An 18,996-nucleotide genomic window follows, 5' to 3' on the forward strand; every position below is an offset into this window, starting at 1 on the left:
AGCCATAGTACTGTGGGATCCAAGCCACGTCTGCGATATACACCACAGCTCACAGTAACAGCGGATCCTTAACCCACTGATCGAGGCCAGGGATCGAACCCACAACCTCATGGTTCCTAGTCGGATTCGTTAATCACTGCGCCATGACGGGAACTCCCAATAATTTCTTTACTTTGCATGGGACTCTGCATTTTATAACTAGCTTCTGCGTGCGTTATTTCAATCGAGTCTTGACAAAAGAGGACCTACTTTGCAGAGGAATTTGATGTAAATGACCATCTCAAAAGACAGAGGATGATTTTTTTATTGTTGTTGCTTTTTAGGGCCGCATCTGCAGCATATGGAAGTTGCCAGGCTAGGGGTCGAATAGGAGCTGCAGCTGCCAGCCTACACCACAGCGACACCAGATCCTTAACCCACTGAATGAGGCCAGGGATCAAACCCACAAACAATGTTTATTAAAAACATTTCCCCCCGGGAGTTCCCATTATGGCTCAGTGGTTACAAACCCGACTAGTATCCATGAGAATGTGGGTTCAAGCCCTTGCCTTGCTTAGTGGGTTAAGGATCCAGTGTTGCCATGAGCTGTGGTGAAGGTGGAAGATGCGGCTGAAATCTTGCGTTGCTGTGGCTGTGGCATAGGCGAGGGGTCTCCGAATTTCTCTGATGGGGAACGCAACCTATGAGTTAAAGTGAGGCACCCATTCCCAACGTGTACACACTTATTTGCTTATACATATTTATGTAGAAATATTATACATAAATGGCATTAAGTGCAAAAACACTAGGCTAACATGTATGTCATAACACACAAAGAAGAGCATTAAAAAGGATAAGCTAGGAGTTCTCCTGTAGCACAGCCGCTTACGGATCCAGCATTGTCACTGCAGTGGCTTGGGCCATGCTGTGGCACAGGTTCGATCCCTGGCCCAGGAACTTCTACATGCGTGGGCACAGCTAAAAAAAATTTTTTTTAAATTATAAGTATAGTTGATTTACAATTTTTAAAAAGTTAAACTTAAAAAAAAAGAAGAAAAAGGATAAGCTGGAGGCCAGCATCAAGGGCCTGGCACAGAGCTGGCCTAGTGCTTTGTGAACTGAAAATGGAATCCACAATGAATTATGGAAAGCAACTGAGGTGAGGTCAGCAGGCCTGGCTTTGCATGTCTTGTTAGGTTCTTACTGGCACCCGCTCCCAGTAAGGCGCACAGGGGGCAAGGTTCCGGGGAGCAGGGAGGGCTGGTGCTTGTTCCTCCACCCCCCAGGCCAGGCTACTCACCCACTGTGAGGTCCAAGTGATTCCTCTCCCCCAGCGCCCGCAGCCGGTAAAGGCAGCCCCTCTGGTAATAATACTGCAGGAACTGGACACAGCCTGCAGGGGGAGCACAGCACCCGCCTCAGGGACTAGAGCACCCAGCGAAACTGCCACTGCAGGCCAGTTTGTCCTCACTGCCCAGAGGGTCCGGGGTAGGGTGCCCGTGCCTGGGTACAACCCCCCCCCCCACACACACACACTACAACCCCCACCACACACACGTCTGAACCAGCTTTCTCAGGCACCCCCAACACACACACACACACACACACACACACACACACACAGTACAACCCCCACCACACACACACATCTGAACCAGCTTTCTAAGGCACCCCCAACACACACACACACACATACACACACACACACACACACACACACACGGTACAACCCCCACCACACACACGTCTGAACCAGTTTTCTCCCTTATCCATAATACAAAGACAGCTCAGGTTATCTGAGAATCCAACTAGGCCCCAACTAGGCTAGAAACTTCCAGAGCTTCCCTAGACATGCAGTATGCACTCAATGGATGCTTGCTGGAATGGGGGCACCATGCTGGGAGCTGTGTGCAATGCTGAGTTGGGGCCTAGTTGAATTCTCAGATAACCTGAGCTGTCTTTGTATAATGATGCATTAAAGAGACAGTTCTATACAGTGGGGTACTTTGTAGTCATTAAAAATGAGAAGGCAGAATTCTGTGCGTTGACATGGAAAAATGCCCACGATACTTGTTAAAAGAATATAAACTAGGTTATAAACAAAGCTATGTAGAGGGACCCGGTGTTTAAAGATCATACGCAATGTAGTATATGTGTATATAAGTATTTATGAATAAAAATGTTTGAAAGGACATAGATTTAATAACACTCTAAGGGTGGGATTACCCATAATTTTCCATCTTGGCTTATAAGTCTGTCTGTGAGCAGGGTTTTATTTAAAAACTAAATGGCATTTTTTTGAATATTTAAAGGGACCAAACAGGTACTCCGTGAAAAGCAAATCCCTCTCTCTCTCCTTGTCTGCAACCATCCAATCTCTGCTTCCCAGAGGTAACCCCTTATTGTAAATAAATCTGGAGCAATTAATTCTTAAAGGAGAAAAATAACATAAATTTCCATTTTAAGGAAAACAAAATTAGTGCCCCCACTACCTTCGGTCCCTAAAGGGTGCAACTAGGGAAGAAAAAGACAGTGACCAGAGCTCCAGGGAGTGGCAGTGGATCAGACCATTCCTCTCCTGGGGCTGGGGGCTGGGCAGGAGGATGGAGTTGATGGGGTGGGGGTGGGAAGATGGCTCTTTCTGGACTTCTGGGACCCCCCTGGGCCAACCAGGGACCTCCCCCAGTCTCATGCCCCACACAGGATACACCCTTCACCCAACAGCCTCCAGTGAAAGCCATGAGTGCCCCTCCCCCCAGTCTGAGCAAGAGACACTCACTCTGAAAGATGGAGAACGCTAAAAACTGATTTCGAAACTTCTGATAAATTAGTCCGTTAGGCCTGCAGAAAAGTGGGGGAAGAGTGAAGCCGAGCCCTGCTGTGAAAGCATTCCTTCATCCCACCCTGTCTCTGTTTCAACCAAGAGAGAAAAAAAGATGTTCCATCCAATTTCGACCTTCCTTATCACGTCTCTGGGGCTGGACCAGGTGATTTCCATCATTGCTTTAATCAATTTTAGAACCAGGAGAGCTCATGCAGGCATTTTAAAGCCTAAATTCCCACTGATTTCCCTCCCACCTCGGCAGTCACAGACCTGTGTCTATTCTGTCCAGACTTGTTCCCTGTCACCTCTGCCCTGCTAGCAGGCAGACAGGACATTCCTCAGAAAACTCCCAGCTGGCCTGGGGTCTCCCTGCAGATCCACTGTAAGCTCACACTTTCCTTCTTGGTCCAAAAGTCAGCTCCCAAGGCCCTGGCATCTGGGCCCCCTTGCCTACCACCAGTCCCCATTCACAGGCTCCCTAGAAGGGTGAACAGAGGCCCTGGGGCACAGCAGGAGACACTTACCAGGTCAGCATCACTCCAGACAGGAATGTGGACACGTAGTGATGAGACACCCACCAGCCTTTGATTCTTGAGAGAAGAGAAGGAAATGAGGTGGGGAGAGAAACGCAGGCATCCCCCTGCTTGCCAGCCTGTGTGTATGGAAGGGTGCTCTGTGGCCCAGAGACAGCTTCTTGGAGCAAGAAAGACACCCAAGCCATGACTCTTCCCCTCTGTCCTATTAGATGCACAATCACACAGAGACCCAGAGAGGCACTCGGGCCTCCAGCAGCTTCTCACTACCCTCAAAACACATCCCTAACCTCACAGTGAGTCCAGGTCCCGCCTCCCTGTCCCCCAACCTTGCCCCCTGCCTAAGATGCTCCTGGCATCCTCTTTCTTGAATCCACCAAGCCCACTGCCACCTCAGGGCCTGTTATGGGCTGAAATGTGTCCCTCCAAATTCCAATGTTGAAGTCCTAACACTAGTACTTCAAAATGTGACTGTAATTAGAGACAGAGCCTTTGAAGAGGTAGTTAAGGTTAAATGAGCCCCTAAAGGTGGGGCCCTAATCTGACAGGGAGGGGATTCTGAAAAGAGACACCAGGGGTACGCAGGCTCATAGGGAAAAGGCCCTGTGAAGTGGGCATGTGCAGTGGCCATCTGCAAGCCAAGGAATGACCTCAGGAGAAACCAACCCCTGCTGGCACCTTGATCTTGCACTTCAAGCCTCCAGAATTGTGAGAAAAATTTATGTTGTTCAAGTCCCCTTGTCTGTGGTGTTTTGTCATGGTAACCTGAGCAGATTAACAGGGCCTTCGAACTTGCTGTTCTCTCTGCTTTAAGACCTAGGCCTGCCTGGCTCCTGGACCAGTTTTGGACCAACTGCTACTTCCTCCAAGAGGCCTTCCCTGACCACCTTGTCTAAAACAACCAGACAACCCCACTCTGGCTCACATTACCCTACTTCTTCACCATGCTCATCACTACCTGAAATTATTTTCTCATTTGTTTTGTAAACTCTCTTCCCCACTCAAAAGAGCAGGGATTGTCTGTTCACTGATGTATCTGTTCATTGATACATCAGGGTAGGTGTTCAACAAGCATGTTGAAACAACACAGAACATGCACACATGTACGCATGTGTGACATGTATGTCACCCCACCCAGAGGCAGAGACACAACAGACTGTAGACGCAGCGTCTCTCTGGGAACCCCATGCCCTGGGCTGCTCCTCTACAACAGGCCCTCACCCTGTACTCACTGGTCCCATCCAAAGCTGTGGGGACCTTGTTGTCAGAACCCAGGATCCCCCAGCTCAAGGCCCTTCCTCCACAGCAGAGCAGGGAGCTTGGCAGTCATCCCCTCCCCAGTGTCCCTTTATTCTTCAAAGTTGCTGAGACTGTCTCCGGCCTCTGCTGGCCTCCCCCACCCCTCTCCAGGAACTAAGTTATCAGGATGTGACGATCTGCTCTGCCAAATACCCCCTGGGAGCAGCCAGACTCCCTCCTCCCAGGGACAGAGAGGTAGAGACTGCAGGATGCCCAAGGCATCCACGTGGGAGAAACAGTCAATCTTCGTCTTTCCAGAACTCTCTCTTGGGAGAAAACTAGAGTGGGGGCCAAGAGAGGAGATGCAGTCCAGGATTCTCACCAAACAGAGGAACCTGAGAATCTGCTGGTTATGGAGATGGGCTGCTGGATTAGACTTTCTTTTTAACTAAAATCTTTCTGCAACTTGCTTTCTTGTTTTGATCCCCAAGCCAGTATCCACAGCCCTGTTGCTGACTTCTTAAATGCAACATGATATTTCAGGATATGGCTCTGCCATCATCTTGGCCATTCCTGAACTGTCATCATCATCCCCCATGCTGTCACGACATCCTGTGGAAGTCCCCCGTGCGATGATGCTGTTTCCCCATGGTGGCTTTCCCACCAGGAAGTACAGAGGATGGTCAGAGGGCATGTGCATTGTTACTTCTCAAATTACTCTCCAAAGCAGCTATTCCAATTTATACTCCCATCAGCAGTAGAGGAAACTACTGAGTTCCCAAACCCTCATTAATGCTGGATACCAAATCTAAAATTTCTGCCGATCTTATCATGTGAAAGTTGGTGTGTCATTGGGGTGTGAATTTGCATTGGATTTGAGTTGTCTTAAAACCTTCCAGCTAGAATGCAGATGTCCTAAGAGCGTGACAGCACCTGATTCCCCTCTGCTCTTTGCAGCCCTATAGTAGTTCCGGCCATAAGGTAGGTGTTCAGGCAGTGGCCTGTGGATGTTTGAGGGGTTATGGTGAGGAACAAGATTTTACTTTTTTTATTTTTTATTTTTTTTGTCTTCTTAGAGCCGCACCTGTGGCATGTGGAAGTTCCCAGGTTAGGGGCTGAATGAGAGCTGCAGCTGCCAGCTTATGCCACCGCTTAGGGCAATGCCGGATCCTGAACCCACTGAGCAGGGCCAGGGATCAAACCCGTGCCCTCATGGATACTAGTCGGGTTCGTTACTGCTGAGCCACGACGGGAACTCTAGGAACAAGGTCTTAGGTGGCTCTTTATTCTGAGCACTAAAGTATCTAGTAAACAGTAGGCACTCGATAAATGTTGAAATGAAAAAAGTGATGTCCAGGAGGTGTGGCTGGTGAAAGCAGCAGCTGGTCTCGATGCCACCAGCTCAGAGGTGACAGGAGACTGATGCAGGTGCCATGTGGATTGGATGCCATGTGGACAGGATGAGATGTCCATCCACTTCTTTGTTCCCAGTCTCCCCCTCCCCATTCCCCCATCTTGCCTGTCAGAGTCTACGAGGCCCCTTGGCTCTAATTTTGTCAGAAAATACAGTTGGCCCTCTCCTTAGACTTTCAGCTTGAAGAACAACCAAGAAGTCCTGCAAGCCCTGGAGTCCTGGTGACCCCCATTCTCCTTTGTCTAACCCCCAAAGCTCCCCTGAGAAATGCCCTTTCTCTGGAGTGGCTGGAGCCAGACGCAGGCCCTGGGCAACAAGCTTGGCTGAGCAGCAGCTTTTAATTTCACAGCTCGCCATGCCCAGAGCACAACTCTTAATTTCACAGCTCACTGTGCCCAAAGCCCAGCGTTGACAGATGCCACCAATAAACACAGCTCAACGGCACTGGGAGAGGCTAAAAATGGCCTCTTCCCCAGCATGCGTTCACCAGCCCTGTCGTCCATCTGCACACCCCAGGGCTCTGGTTTTGTGCACGTGTGTATGTTTATATAACAGTTTTATTGTGATGTCATCTAGACACCATACAATTCACCCATTTAAAGTACACAAGTCAGTGGCATTCAGTATATTTAAAAAGTTGTGCAAGCATGACCACAATCAGTTTTAGGACATTTTTCTCACCCCAGAAAGAAACCTGTACTCATTAACAGTCACTCTCTGGGCCTGTTCTGCCACAGAAATGAAGCCTGAGGAACTTGTGGGTTTTTTTAATGAGCAGACAGTAGATGCCCCAGGGAGGGTGGTGCATGCGTGGCTAGAATGTAGGGACAGTATTTCCTGGTGCCTGGGAATTGTGACTGGAGAGCTCCTCTCCCTTCCAAGACACCTTAGCCATGTGTGCATGTGTGCTTAAGTTATGTGCACCAGTCACTATTCAACCCCAGGCTGCTTCTGGCTCTGAGCTTCAGGGTCACCTGGGGAAATGGCTTCTGCACTGAAGCACCCTCTCTCCCCTGCCACCCCTACACCTCTGTATCCTAAGAAGAGCGCTTATAAAGACTGATTAGAGCTACATATTGGTAGGCTGGCTTGTCAGAAAAGCCAACATGATTCCTCATTCATTATTTGTTCTGGCCCAGAACTACTGTAGAGGACATCTGTTGTTTTGCCTGTCTGTCAATCAGTCCCCATTCTGGTTTGCAGCTTTGTCTTTCTTTAGGGGAACCACCTCGATCCCACACTCAGTCTGGGTGGGGTGGCTGGAGTGCAGCTGAGGAAGATAACTGGGCACATGACCCAGAGCCAGCCAATCAGGGTTCTGCATCCCTCCAGCCACAGTGATTGGTTCAGGGATGAGCATGTGAGCTGTGCCTAACCAATCAGAAGTCTGTCTCAAGACTGCACCTTGACCAGTAAAAAAAAGGTGCTCTCTCCTTTAGGATTGTTAATCTGAGGGGTTGCTGGGAGCCAGTGCAGGGGCCAAAGAAATACTGAGAAGGAGGGGGACTGTAAACGTTGAGCCCTTTTGACTTCTTTGAACTATTTCTATACTCCAAACAAATGCCCCTTCATGTTTACTCTTATCAGGTGGCTTTCCCTCATTTGCAAAATTTGCAAGGGAGCTTGACTTGCTTATTGCACTAAATGAGGTAATGAGCTCAAATGAGAGGCATCAGACACAAATCAAGGGTGGCTCCATGATGGGGGTATCCCCCACATCCCTACTCTCTAGGCATGTTTTCCCCAACACACCCCTAATTCAGGTCTCAGATGCAACTGGGAACAGGACAAAAAAGGCTCAGATCAAAACTGGGCAGCAAGCCTTCAGCAAGCCCATGTAGCTCAGGTCTAGCTGTCTTTCAAACACCACTATGGCCATGACTTCCCTTCACTACAGAACTTGGGTTCAATTCACAGACCATGAGGTATCTACTGGGTATGATCTGCAAGCTCCTGAGCTGGCCCTGGGGTGCGTCAGAGATGAAAGGTAGCATTCATCCCAATCTGGACTCTTCCCTCCTCCTCACTGTGCTTTCTTGAAATGGTTTCTTAGCTATTCTTTAATAAGGGCCAAGTGTGAGGGGCACCTCACAGGCACCTCCCTTGCTCGCCCCCAGGAAAGAACTCAGCTCCAAGAAGGAGCTGGGGGAGGATGGAGGCTAAATAACCAACAGATGTTGAGGATGAGTCACAAGTTTAATCACCCAGATTCAGTCTACCTGCCATGTCTCCCTCCCCCACAAATTGCCCACAACTCCCATAGTCATTCCAGAAGATGAGACGCCTTTACTGGCCCACCTCACTCATGGCACACTCCCCACCACCATCTGAATCTGTGCCCGAGGCCAGAGTCGGGAGACAGGCCTGATAGAATGGTGCCATTACAAACTGAGATTCCTGAAGCACATTTGCCACGAATGGTCTTTTTAAAAACCTCAATGACTGCTCCCCAAAGGCTCAGAGTGTATGCTGTCTTGGACTCCTTAGCTCAGTGTCTGGCACTTAGAAAATGCTCAATAAACGTGTGATGTATGGCAGGTCAGGGGCAGAACGGACCACACACAAAGCTTTGCATTACAAGTTCAAAGGCCCTCCCTACTGTCCCATTAGAGTACAAGCCCTAGGGAGGCCCCAGAAAAGACGCCACTAAAGTGTCAGGCAAGTGAGGTGTCTTTGGAACTCCTCTCTTCCCCTTTAGTCCTGCTCCCTGTTTTCCAGGTGTGCCCCACACTTGCAGGGACCTCCAATCAGTCCTGCTCTCTCCTCTTAGGGAACCACCCATCCAGAGCTTGTCACACAAGAAAAGAGACCAGAGTAACTTTTACTGAAATGTTAGTGACCGTTAAAGATGTGGCATGCCCTGAACACTCTTAATATGAATCCATCAGGACAAAATTCCACATCTGACAGCAAGCCCAGGGGTGCAGAGAGAGAATTAGTAGCAAGACAGCCTTGCTCTTTGCCCTGGGCCCATTTCACCACTGGGTTCTACCCTGGCTCCCTCCCAACCACACCCCAAAGCAGAAAGATACTAGTCACTAAAATGAAGGAAAACTACAAATGTTATTTATTTGGTAAGATTTTCTACTTCAGTGTTTCCCAAAGCATGAGTTAGGTACCACCAAGTTTTAGATGGGATTCAAGTGTAACTTTTTCTTTTTGTCTTTTTAGGGTTGCACCTGCAGCATATGGAGGTTCCCAGACTAGGGTAATATCGGAGCTGTAGCTACTGGCCTATGCCACAGCTACAGCAATGCCAGATCCGAGCCGTGTCTGCGACCTACACCATAGCTCACGGCAGTGCCGGATCCTTAACCCACTGAGCAAAGCCAGGGATCGAACCTGCATCCTCTGAGTGTAACCTTTAGATAATATTTAAGTATAACTCTAGATGATACTGAATCACCTGGTGAGAAGTCATCTTTTCCATTCTTTCCATTCTCCTGATTAAGTCAAGGAAAGATCCTTAAATGCTATGACATCTTTAAAGCCTCTCACGATCTGCTCATCTCTCTTTACACACACTTAAGAGAAACATCAGCCCTCAGGTTCAGAGCCTTTAGGAAGCAAAAATGATTGACTTCAATTAATGAAACAATGAAAACGAAAATCTATTTTTACACTATTTCCTCTTTCCTGCAACTGATGCTCGTTTTCCACGTATGGTGGTGAAATAAAGTTTCCTTTTGAAATAAGTTAATATTTATGTAAGTTTTTTAAAAAAGGAGAGGGTGGACTTCAATGTGAAAAAATTATCATCCAGGTGATATGTGGACAGGGTAAAAATAGTGTGCATGGGACAAGAACGAAAGCAGTTTGAGAAACACTGACCTTTTCTAAAGGGCTACATGCTACAGGGCTGGGTACCTAAGAATAGCTGTTCCCCTGGTCCTTACCTCTTGGCTCTACATTCAGGGTAAGGCCTGGAAGGGCAGGGATATGCCATAGGAGATCACTGGGCAGAGAAGTGAGAAGGTGGCAAATTACTTTTGGGTTTAGCAAACACCCCAATCTTAAATACACAGCTCCTGGCCATTCTTTAGCAGCCCCCAGGAAGGAGGAAGTGGGGAGGGTTGCAAGGTTGTTACTTTCTGCTTAAGGAAAAACAGGGAAAAGAATGGTGTGCCAGGGTTCAAATGTCTAAAAAGGCAAGAGACCTGTGGAAAATGAGTCCTGCAAGTGGCAAGTCATGGATCTTAATTTAGTCCCAAGACTCTCATCTCCCTGTGGGGGACCATCCACTTTTCTCACCACAATCCATTCATCTTTCTGGTGACAGTACCCTAACTTTCCTCTGGGGAACCATTCCTCTCCTGATTTTCACCTTCTAGGCGTCCAGTGACAGGCCCTGGGAGTGGGTTCCAAAGGTTCACAACTGGCCAATCACAGCAGTGCATTCTCTGACCACAGTGTCTGGTTCAGAGACTGGCACATGATCACTGAGTGCCAAGAGGCCTAGTGAAGAGAGGACTGGGCCCTATTTTACTGCAAATGCTAGATATAAGGATGTGAGCCTGGAGCTGCTGGGTGCTCCTACTTGGAACCTAAGAATAAAGACAACACAGTAGAAGGCATAGGTGAGAGACAGAGAGAAACTGGGTCCTGATGACATTGTCTGAACACCTGGATTAAGCCTTACCTGAAGTCAGTTCCAATGGATCCATTCCTTGATATGAGAAATTAATGTCCTACTCTGTTAAGCCCATCTGAGTTAAGTCTTCTTGAAAGCAAGAAACTGACCACAGCCAGCGAAGCTGCATCAGCAGCAGATGCCATTTTCCTCCTCCCTGGGTCTGAACAGCCAAGAATACCCCCCATCCCCACCCCAACAAGGAGGAAGGGAGGATGAAAGTGACAGCCCTCACCTCCATGACAGATTTCGCTTTGACCCCCCCAAGTCCCCCACACAGCTAGGCCCCCCATTACCTTGAGCCGTTGCTGATAAGAATACTCTCTCGAATCGTCAGGGTGCAGTAATACCACACCAGCAGGAAGTTAAAGATTTCATCCGTCACCCTGGTGTAGAGAGACAGCCCCAGGGAGGGGGGCAGGCATGAGAACCAGGGACGGCTGTCCCACCCCCACCACAACAGAACAGCAAAGCAGGATGAGTACTGCCCACACAGGTGTGCCTCCCAAAACCCCCCAGGGACCCCCACAAGGTCCTTTCTCCACCTACAATGCCCATCCTCCCTCAACTTTCTATCCAAATCCTACTGGCCCTTAAGGCTCTAGCCGAGGTTTTTCCTCCTTCCCCAACCACTCAGCCCACGACAACCTGTCTCCCTTCTAAATTCGTAGTCTGATGTGAAATTCCTGGTGGGATGACAACAGAAGGACTTTAAGCAGGAAACCTAATATGCAATTTTAAATTGCCTGTAGTGTTAACCCCAGTATAAACTCCCCTTATCCCCTTAAACCATCTGTAAACTCTGCTGCACATACAAAAACATGAATTTAAGAACTCCCTGCCTCCTCTGCATGACCACAGCCCTGTGCTGGGCAGAAGAGGAAGAATGTGGCAGCTGGGGTCCTGCTGTGCCCTGGTCAGAGGGGAGAGCCACAGACATGCCATGTGTGACCTTGCCAGAGGCCTGCCTGGCCTCAGCTTCGCCATCTGCAAAATGGGAAGACTGGCCCCCTCTGTGAGCACTCCTGGGTGAAGGGTCCTGGGAGAGAGCCAGCAACGGACAGCCCCTCAGAGGGCTCCCCTGCCACTGACTCTCTCCAACGGGGCCTCAGTGAAGACTCTCTGACCCTGAGAGAAGCACCTCTGTATCTCCTGGTGTCATACAGATCCATTCCATGTGGGAACGGAGGGCAGGGAGATCACCATCCCCTCCATTTCTGTCCCTGAACTAGGAGGTCCTCCCCTCAACTATAAAGGCCCTGGGAGGGAAATGGGAGGATAACAATGTTTTGTTTTTTTAGGGTCACACGCCACAGTCACAGCAACGCTGGATCCGAGCCGCCTCTGCAACCTACACCACAGCTCATGGCGACACCAGATCCTTAACCCACTGACGGGGGCCAGGGATCAAACTGGCATCCTCATGGATCCTAGTCAGGTTCATTAACTGCTGAGCCATGAAGGAAACTCCTGTAACAATTATAGTTAAGCAGTTCCTGTCATGGCGCAGGAGAAATGAATCTGACTAGGAACCATGAGGTTGTGGGTTCAATTCCCAGCCTCGCTCTGTGGGTTAAGGATCCGGTGTTGCCGTGAGCTATGCTGTAGGTCACAGATGCGGCTCAGATCTGGTGTTGCTGTGGCTCTGGTGTAGGCCAGCAGCTATAGCTCCGATTAGACCCCTAGCCTCCTGGGAACCTCCATATGCTGTGGGTGTGGCCTAAAAAGACAAAAAGACACACACACACACAAAAAAAATTATAGTAAAAGACATTCAGAGACTTGGGGGAGAGTTTGGGAGAATGAAGATGATAGATTCCTACTTAATTGTGTAAATCCACAAAGAAGGGATAACATTTGAGTAGGGCCTTGAAGGTTAAATATGTGGAAATATATCTTCATTAGAATTGATTATAACTAAATTTGACCTGTTGACACTCATAAATGTACATATTATGCTCATTTTTTTTTTGGCTGCGCCCACAACACACAAAAGTTCCAGGGCCAGGGATCAAACCAGGGCCACAGCAGTGACCCGAGCAGTGACAATGCCAGATCCTTAATCTGCTGAGCCACCAGGGAACTCCCTATGCTCACTTATATTGTTCCACTTGTTATTTTGTTAAAAAAAATGATAGCATAGGGAGTTCCTGTCATGGTTCAGTGGTTAATGAACCCAAATACCATCCATGATGACACAGGTTCAATCCCTGGCCTCGCTCAGTGGGTTAAGGATCCAGCATTGCCATGACCTGTGGTGTAGGCCAGCGGCTGCAGCCCCAGTTCAACCCCTAGCCTGGGAACTCCATATGCCATGGGAGCGGCCCTAAAAAGACAAAAGACGAAAAAAAAAAAAAAAAGCGTAACTGCTACACATTGCATATTAACATGTCTATTTAAATCTTAGACCAAATAATCAATATGCTATACTAAATGCTATCTTTATTTATTTATTTTTTTGGGCCATGAAGTGCTGTGGCTTGATGTGGGATCTCAGTTCCCAGACCAGGGATTGAACCAGGCTGCAGCAATGAAATCATTGAGTCCTAACCACTAGACCACCAGGGAACTCCCCCAAATACTATCTTTTTTTTCTTTTTCCTTAAAGTACAGATGATTTTCCATGTTGTACCAATCTCTGCTGCACAGAATGCTATCTTTTAAAAAGACATTGCGAGCTTCTTTGAAGCCCTGTGACCCTGTTTCATGGTTACAGATGACAGACTCTCAGCCCCTCTGAACCACTGCCTACAGAGGCTGTTTCAGGAGGGATAGGGACAGGCTGGAGACATGAAGCCCAAGTTCAAATTTAGACTCTGCCTCTCCCAGTGGCAGAACCAAGGACAAGTCTGCAGTTCTCCCAGGCCACCACTTCCCCATTTGTAAGGCGGGGAAAGTCACAGCACCTCCTGCTTGAGCATTAGCTGAATTTAGAACAGTGTCTGCAGCACAGGAAGAGCTGTGGATGTCCCCAACATAATAATTTTGGAAGCACTGCAGAGCATCCAAAGTCTAAGAAATGATTCTCAGACATTAACTCTGAGGAAAATCAAAGGCCTACTTGACTTAAACAGGAAACAAGGGAGCAAAGACGGCCTTGCAGTTCACGGGGTCACTTAGGTATCTCCAGACAGGAGACAGGCCGAGGAATGGGCTATGGTTACCAGGATATTTTCCATTGGTCCCTTCCTTTATTTTATCTGTAAAGAGAGGAGTGAGGAGTTCTTGTTGTGGCTCAGTGCATTAAGAACCTGACATAGGGAGTTCCCATCGTGGTGCAATGGTTAACAAATCCGACTAGGAACCATGAGGTTGCGGGTTCGGTCCCTGCGCTTGCTCAGTGGGTTAATGATCCGGCATTGCCGTGAGCTGTGGTGTAGGTTGCAGATGTGCCTCGTATCTGGTGTTGCTGTGGCTGTGGCCGGTGGCTACAGCTCCGATTAGACCCCTAGCCTGGGAACCTCCATATGCCGCGGGAGCGGCCCAAGAAATAGCAAAAAGACAAAACAAAACAAAACAAACAAACAAAAAAAAAACCTCACATAGGAGTTTCCGTCATGGTGCAGCAGAAACGAATCCAACTGGGAACCATGAGGTTTCGGGTTCGAACCCTGGCCTCGCTCAGTGGGTTAAGGATCCGGCATTGCCCTGAGTTGTGGTGTAAGTCGTAGATGTGGCTCAGATCCCATGTTGCTGTGGCTGTGGTGTAGGCCTCAGTTGCAGCTCCAATTCGACCCCTAGCCTGGGAACTTCCATATGCTGAAGGCGCGGCCATAAAAAGAAAATTAAGAGAAGAGTGAAAACAGTTGTATGGCCCTGGCACATTAGGGACTTGCTTGAGGGGTTGGTGTCAGTCTGTTCTGCCAAGGTATATGAGCTTCTTGTTGCTGCTATAACAAATGAGTGGCTTAAAGGAACACACGTTTCTTTTCTTACAGTCCTGGAGGTCAGAGTCTGAAATAGGTCAGCAGAGCAGTGCTCCTTCTGGAGTTTCTAGGAAAGAATCTGTTTCCTTGCCTTTTCTAGCTTCCAGAGGCCACCTGCAGTCTCTGTCTCACACCACTCTGATCTCTGCTTGTCATCACATCTCCTCTGACTTTGACCCTCCTACTTCCCTCTTACAAGGACCTGTGTGATCACACTGGGCCCACCGGATAATCCAGGATCATCTCCCCACCTCAAGACTCTTAATTTAATCATCTGCATAGACCTTTTGCCATGTAAGGCCACACATTTGAAGGTTCTGGGTCCTGGAACAAGCACATCTTTGGGGACCATTATTCAGCCCGCCATGCCAGGCAACCACTAACTACTGGGAACTTGCAACATTGCAGGCATTTTACGCAGATGATCTCTCCAGGTCCCTGAACGACCCCACAGGGCTGGCTCTTGTGCAAGTGCACTTACTCAATCCGTGCTAGTCTACATGGCTTTCAAGAGCCAGGATCTGCAACTCCTGGTGCATGTCTGAGGGCTTTCTCAGGCCACCAGAGTTCACCCTGCTGTTGCCAGAGGGAGATCAGGAGGGCAAGGGGACCAAGACTCTCTGGGAGTTGATCTTCCCTTGACTGACAGCAGTTGGATGATGAACCACTAGCTCCCTTGCCCTTCAGGCAGGGATAGCTGAGGCATGTTCTACTCTGTCCTCCATTAGCACTAAGCTCCAGGTGCCCATAGGATAACCCTTCCTTGTCTCACTTCCATTCCCCTACCAGTGTTTCCTGGGAGCACTTTCTGAATAAACTACTGGCACCCAAATGCTTGTCTTGGTGGTCTCTTGTGGGGGGGGGGACCCAAACTAAGACAATACTACTTCCCATTTCACAGATGAGGAAATTGAGGCTCAGAGATGAGTTGCTCATCCAGCTCTCCTCACTGCCCTAGTTTTTCTTTTGGCCATGCCTGGGACATGTGGAAATTCCAAGGCCAGGGATCGAACTGCACCACAAAACTGCACCATAGCAGTGATGACACCAGAGCCTTAACTGCTAGGCCACCAGGGAACTCCTCCCTTGCCCTAATTTTAACCCATAAAGGTGCCGTGGGTTGAACAGTGTTCCCCCCCACGCACACTGCCAAATTCATATCTACCCAGGATCTCAGAATATGACTTTATTTGGAAAGAGGATCTGTGTAAATGTAATTAGTTAAGATGAGGTCACACTGGGTTAGAGTGGGCCCTAAATCCAATTACTGTGTCCTCATAAGAAGACCATGAGAGAGAAACAGTGACACACAGGGAAGGACGCCATGTGACCACAGAGACAGACTATAGAGTAAGAGAGCTTTTTTCCTTTTTTTTTTCTTTTGAGTTTGGAATTCCCAATTTATTTATTTTTAATTAAAGTGTAGTTGATTTACAATGTTGTGCTGATTTCTGCTGTACAGCAAAGTGACCCAGTCATACATACATACACATTCCCCTTCTTATCTTCCATCATGGTCTATCCCAAGAGACTGGATATAGTTCCCTTTGCTACTCAGAATGATCTTATTGCTGATCCATTCTAAATGTAATAGTTTGCATCTACTAACTCAAATTCCCAGTCCATTCCACTCCCTCCTCCCTCCTCCTTGGCAACCACAAGTCTGTCCTCTAGGTCTGTGAGTTTGAAATAGGTTTAAACCAAGGGTATGTCAAAGATTGCCGGCCACAACCAGAAGCTGGGAGAGGTAAGGAAGGATTTCCCTCAACTTCCCAGAGCCTTCAGAGAGAGCCTGGCCCTGCCAACTGTGATTTCAACCTTGATTTCAGACTTCTAGCCTCCAGAACTGTGAGAAAATCTATTTCTATTGTTTTAAGCCACCCGGCTTGTGGTGCCTTGTTACGACAGCCCCAGGAAATGAATACAGAAAGGGATTGGAAGCAGTGGAGATGCTAGCCCTCAGCCAGCCTTAGAACTCGACAACACACCATAAGTTTGTCCACTGAGGGCCCTAGATGTCCCAGCACAAGGAAATCTGGTTTCACATCAAGAACTTTCACCCCTTCCAGAGGGGTGTGTGAGCAGTCATTACGGATGTGAGCAGCCTTTGCCCTCCAGGGAAACAGGCCAGGCCTGAGGCAGCAGGCGGCATGGGCCCAGGGCTTGAAAGAGCCTTTGTTTAGACACTCAAGTGGGCAGACCAGCAACTGGACTCCCAGCCAAGCGCCTGCCAGGAAATAAACCCTTGACACGTGGGTCAAATGCCCAAGCCATACTTGGCTGCCTCCCCTCAGGGCAGAAAACCCAGGGCTAGAGGGAGAAACAAAACCCCCTGAGGCAGCTCAGCTTCAGCTCACTGGCCTCATCCCACTCAGGGCAGCTGCTGCTCTCAACCACACCCCTGGGTGCCAGGCCCTGGGCAAAGCCACATATAGTGTTAAGACAGTGAATTGTCACAACAACCCAGTGAGGCAAGGTCTGGTGTTACCCTCATTTTACAGATAGAATGACTGAGAAACCCCAAAGGAAGCTGCCCATGGCAATAGCCAGTAAGTCTCAAAGCCAGGATTCAAACCCAGGCAGTCTGTAGTCTGTCTCTTTCTTTTCTTCCTTTCCTTTCATTTCCTTCTTCTTTTTTTTGGGGGGGGGGGGGCTGCACCGCAGCATACGGAGGTTCCCAGGCTAGGGGTCCAGTCAGAGCTACAGCTGCCGGCCTACACCACAGCTCAGAGCAACGCTGGATCCTTAACCCACTGAGTGAGGTCAGGGATTGAACCCGCAACCTCATGGTCACTAGTCAGGTTCATTAACCACTGAACCACGACGGGAACTCCTATTTCCTTCTTTCCTTTCTCTCTCTCTCCCTCACCCTACCCCCATCACCTTTCTTTTTGTAACTGAGATATAATTCACATAATAAAATTCACTCTTTTTGTTTTTGTCTTTTTATAGCTGCACGTGCGGCATATGAAGTTCCCAGGCTAGGAGTTAAATCAGAGCTGTAGCTGCCGGCCTACACCCCAGCCACAGCAACGCCTGATCTTTAGCCCACTGAGCAAGGCCAGGGACTGAACCCGCATCTTCATGGATACTAGTCAGGTTTGTTACCCCTGAGCCATGACAAGAACTCCCAAAATTCACCCTTTTAAAGCCTACAACTCAGTGGTTTTTAGTAGAATCCCAGAGTTGTGCACCCATCACCACTTTCTAATTCCAGAATACTTTCACCACCACAAAAAAAAAAACCCTTCCAGCCCTTGGCAGTCACTCCCTATTTTCCTTCCCCCAGTCCCTGGCAACCACTGATCTGTTTTCTGTCTCTATGGTATTTGCATTTTCTGGACATTTCATATGAATGGGATCATACAGTGAGTGACCTTTTACATCTGGCTTCTTTCATTCAGCATCATGTTTCCTAGGTTCATCCATGTTATAGCCTGTGTCAATACTTCACTCCTTTCTGTGGCCAAATACTATTCCATTGTATGGATGGACCACATTGGGCTCTTTCTTTTCTTTCTTCTGCGGCATACAGAAGTTCCCCAGACTAGGGGTCAAATCAAAGCTGCAGCTGCTGGCCTACACCACAAGCCATGGCAACGTCAGATCTAAAGCCGAATCTGTGACCTATGCCACGGCTTGCGGCAACGCTGAATCCCTAAACCACTGAGCAAGGCCAGGGATTAAACCCAAATCCTCATGGATACAAGCCAGGTTCTTAACCTGCTGAGCCACAATGAGGGCTTTCTTAACTACTATGTTGCAAGGCCTTCAGTAGATACTTGCTGAAAGCTGTATGTCAGACAGAACTGCTGCATCCCATAAGAAATGGTCCCTCTTGGAGTTCCCATCATGGCTCAGTGGTTAACGAACCCAACTAGTTCGTTAACCATGAGCGTTGCCATGAGCTGTGGTGTAGGTCGCAGACACGGCTTGGATCCCATGTTGCTATGGCTGTGGTGTAGACTGGCGGCTACAGCTCCGATTCGACCCCTAGCCTGGGAACCTCCATATGCCAAGGGTGTGACCCTAAAAAGACAAAAGACAAAAAAACAAACAAAAAGAAATAGTCCTTCTCTTCCCTATGCCTTATCACACCAAACACAGGAGATGCAAGAGAGGCCCTGGAGGGCTCTCCCACAACCCTCCTCAGCCCCAAGGCCCCATGCATGCATCACCACAACCCGTCACCTGTAGTGAAGGACAAATCGACAAGCTACAGCACCCAGGAGCAGGATGATAGTCAGGTAGAGCTTGAACTTCTCATACTCGTCCTTGTAGGCAAATCTGCAGGGAGAAATATGCCCAGGAAAGGTCACATACCTATAGCCCATCTGGGGGCAGGACCCTCATCCCATCAGATTCTTGACTTGCTGATCACAGTAAGGGAGACTCTTTGAATTAATGGTGATGTTCAATTTGGGAAAGAGGGCCAATGGGCAAAGCTTCCT

At 48.6% G+C, this 18,996-nt stretch overlaps 1 protein-coding gene across 8 annotated transcripts in view; it reads right to left on the reverse strand.

The window, feature by feature from the left end:
• Positions 1 to 18,996, reverse strand: part of TMEM120B (transmembrane protein 120B) — a 55,538-nt gene that overhangs the window by 9,310 nt on the left and 27,232 nt on the right. For 7 of the 8 annotated variants that reach the window (XM_021073233.1, XM_021073234.1, XM_021073235.1 and 4 more), the window contains 5 exons: positions 18,737 to 18,832; positions 10,916 to 11,005; positions 3,328 to 3,393; positions 2,759 to 2,820; positions 1,280 to 1,372 (listed from right to left, as the gene is read on the reverse strand). In XM_021073233.1, the coding sequence (XP_020928892.1) occupies positions 1,280 to 1,372; positions 2,759 to 2,820; positions 3,328 to 3,393; positions 10,916 to 11,005; positions 18,737 to 18,832 (407 nt within the window). The remainder of the gene's footprint in view (positions 1 to 1,279; positions 1,373 to 2,758; positions 2,821 to 3,327; positions 3,394 to 10,915; positions 11,006 to 18,736; positions 18,833 to 18,996) is intronic. The other variant, XM_021073237.1, reaches the window with a different exon arrangement.

Source organism: Sus scrofa, chromosome 14, assembly GCF_000003025.6.
Source record: "Sus scrofa isolate TJ Tabasco breed Duroc chromosome 14, Sscrofa11.1, whole genome shotgun sequence".
Classification (NCBI taxonomy): Eukaryota; Metazoa; Chordata; class Mammalia; order Artiodactyla; family Suidae; genus Sus; species Sus scrofa.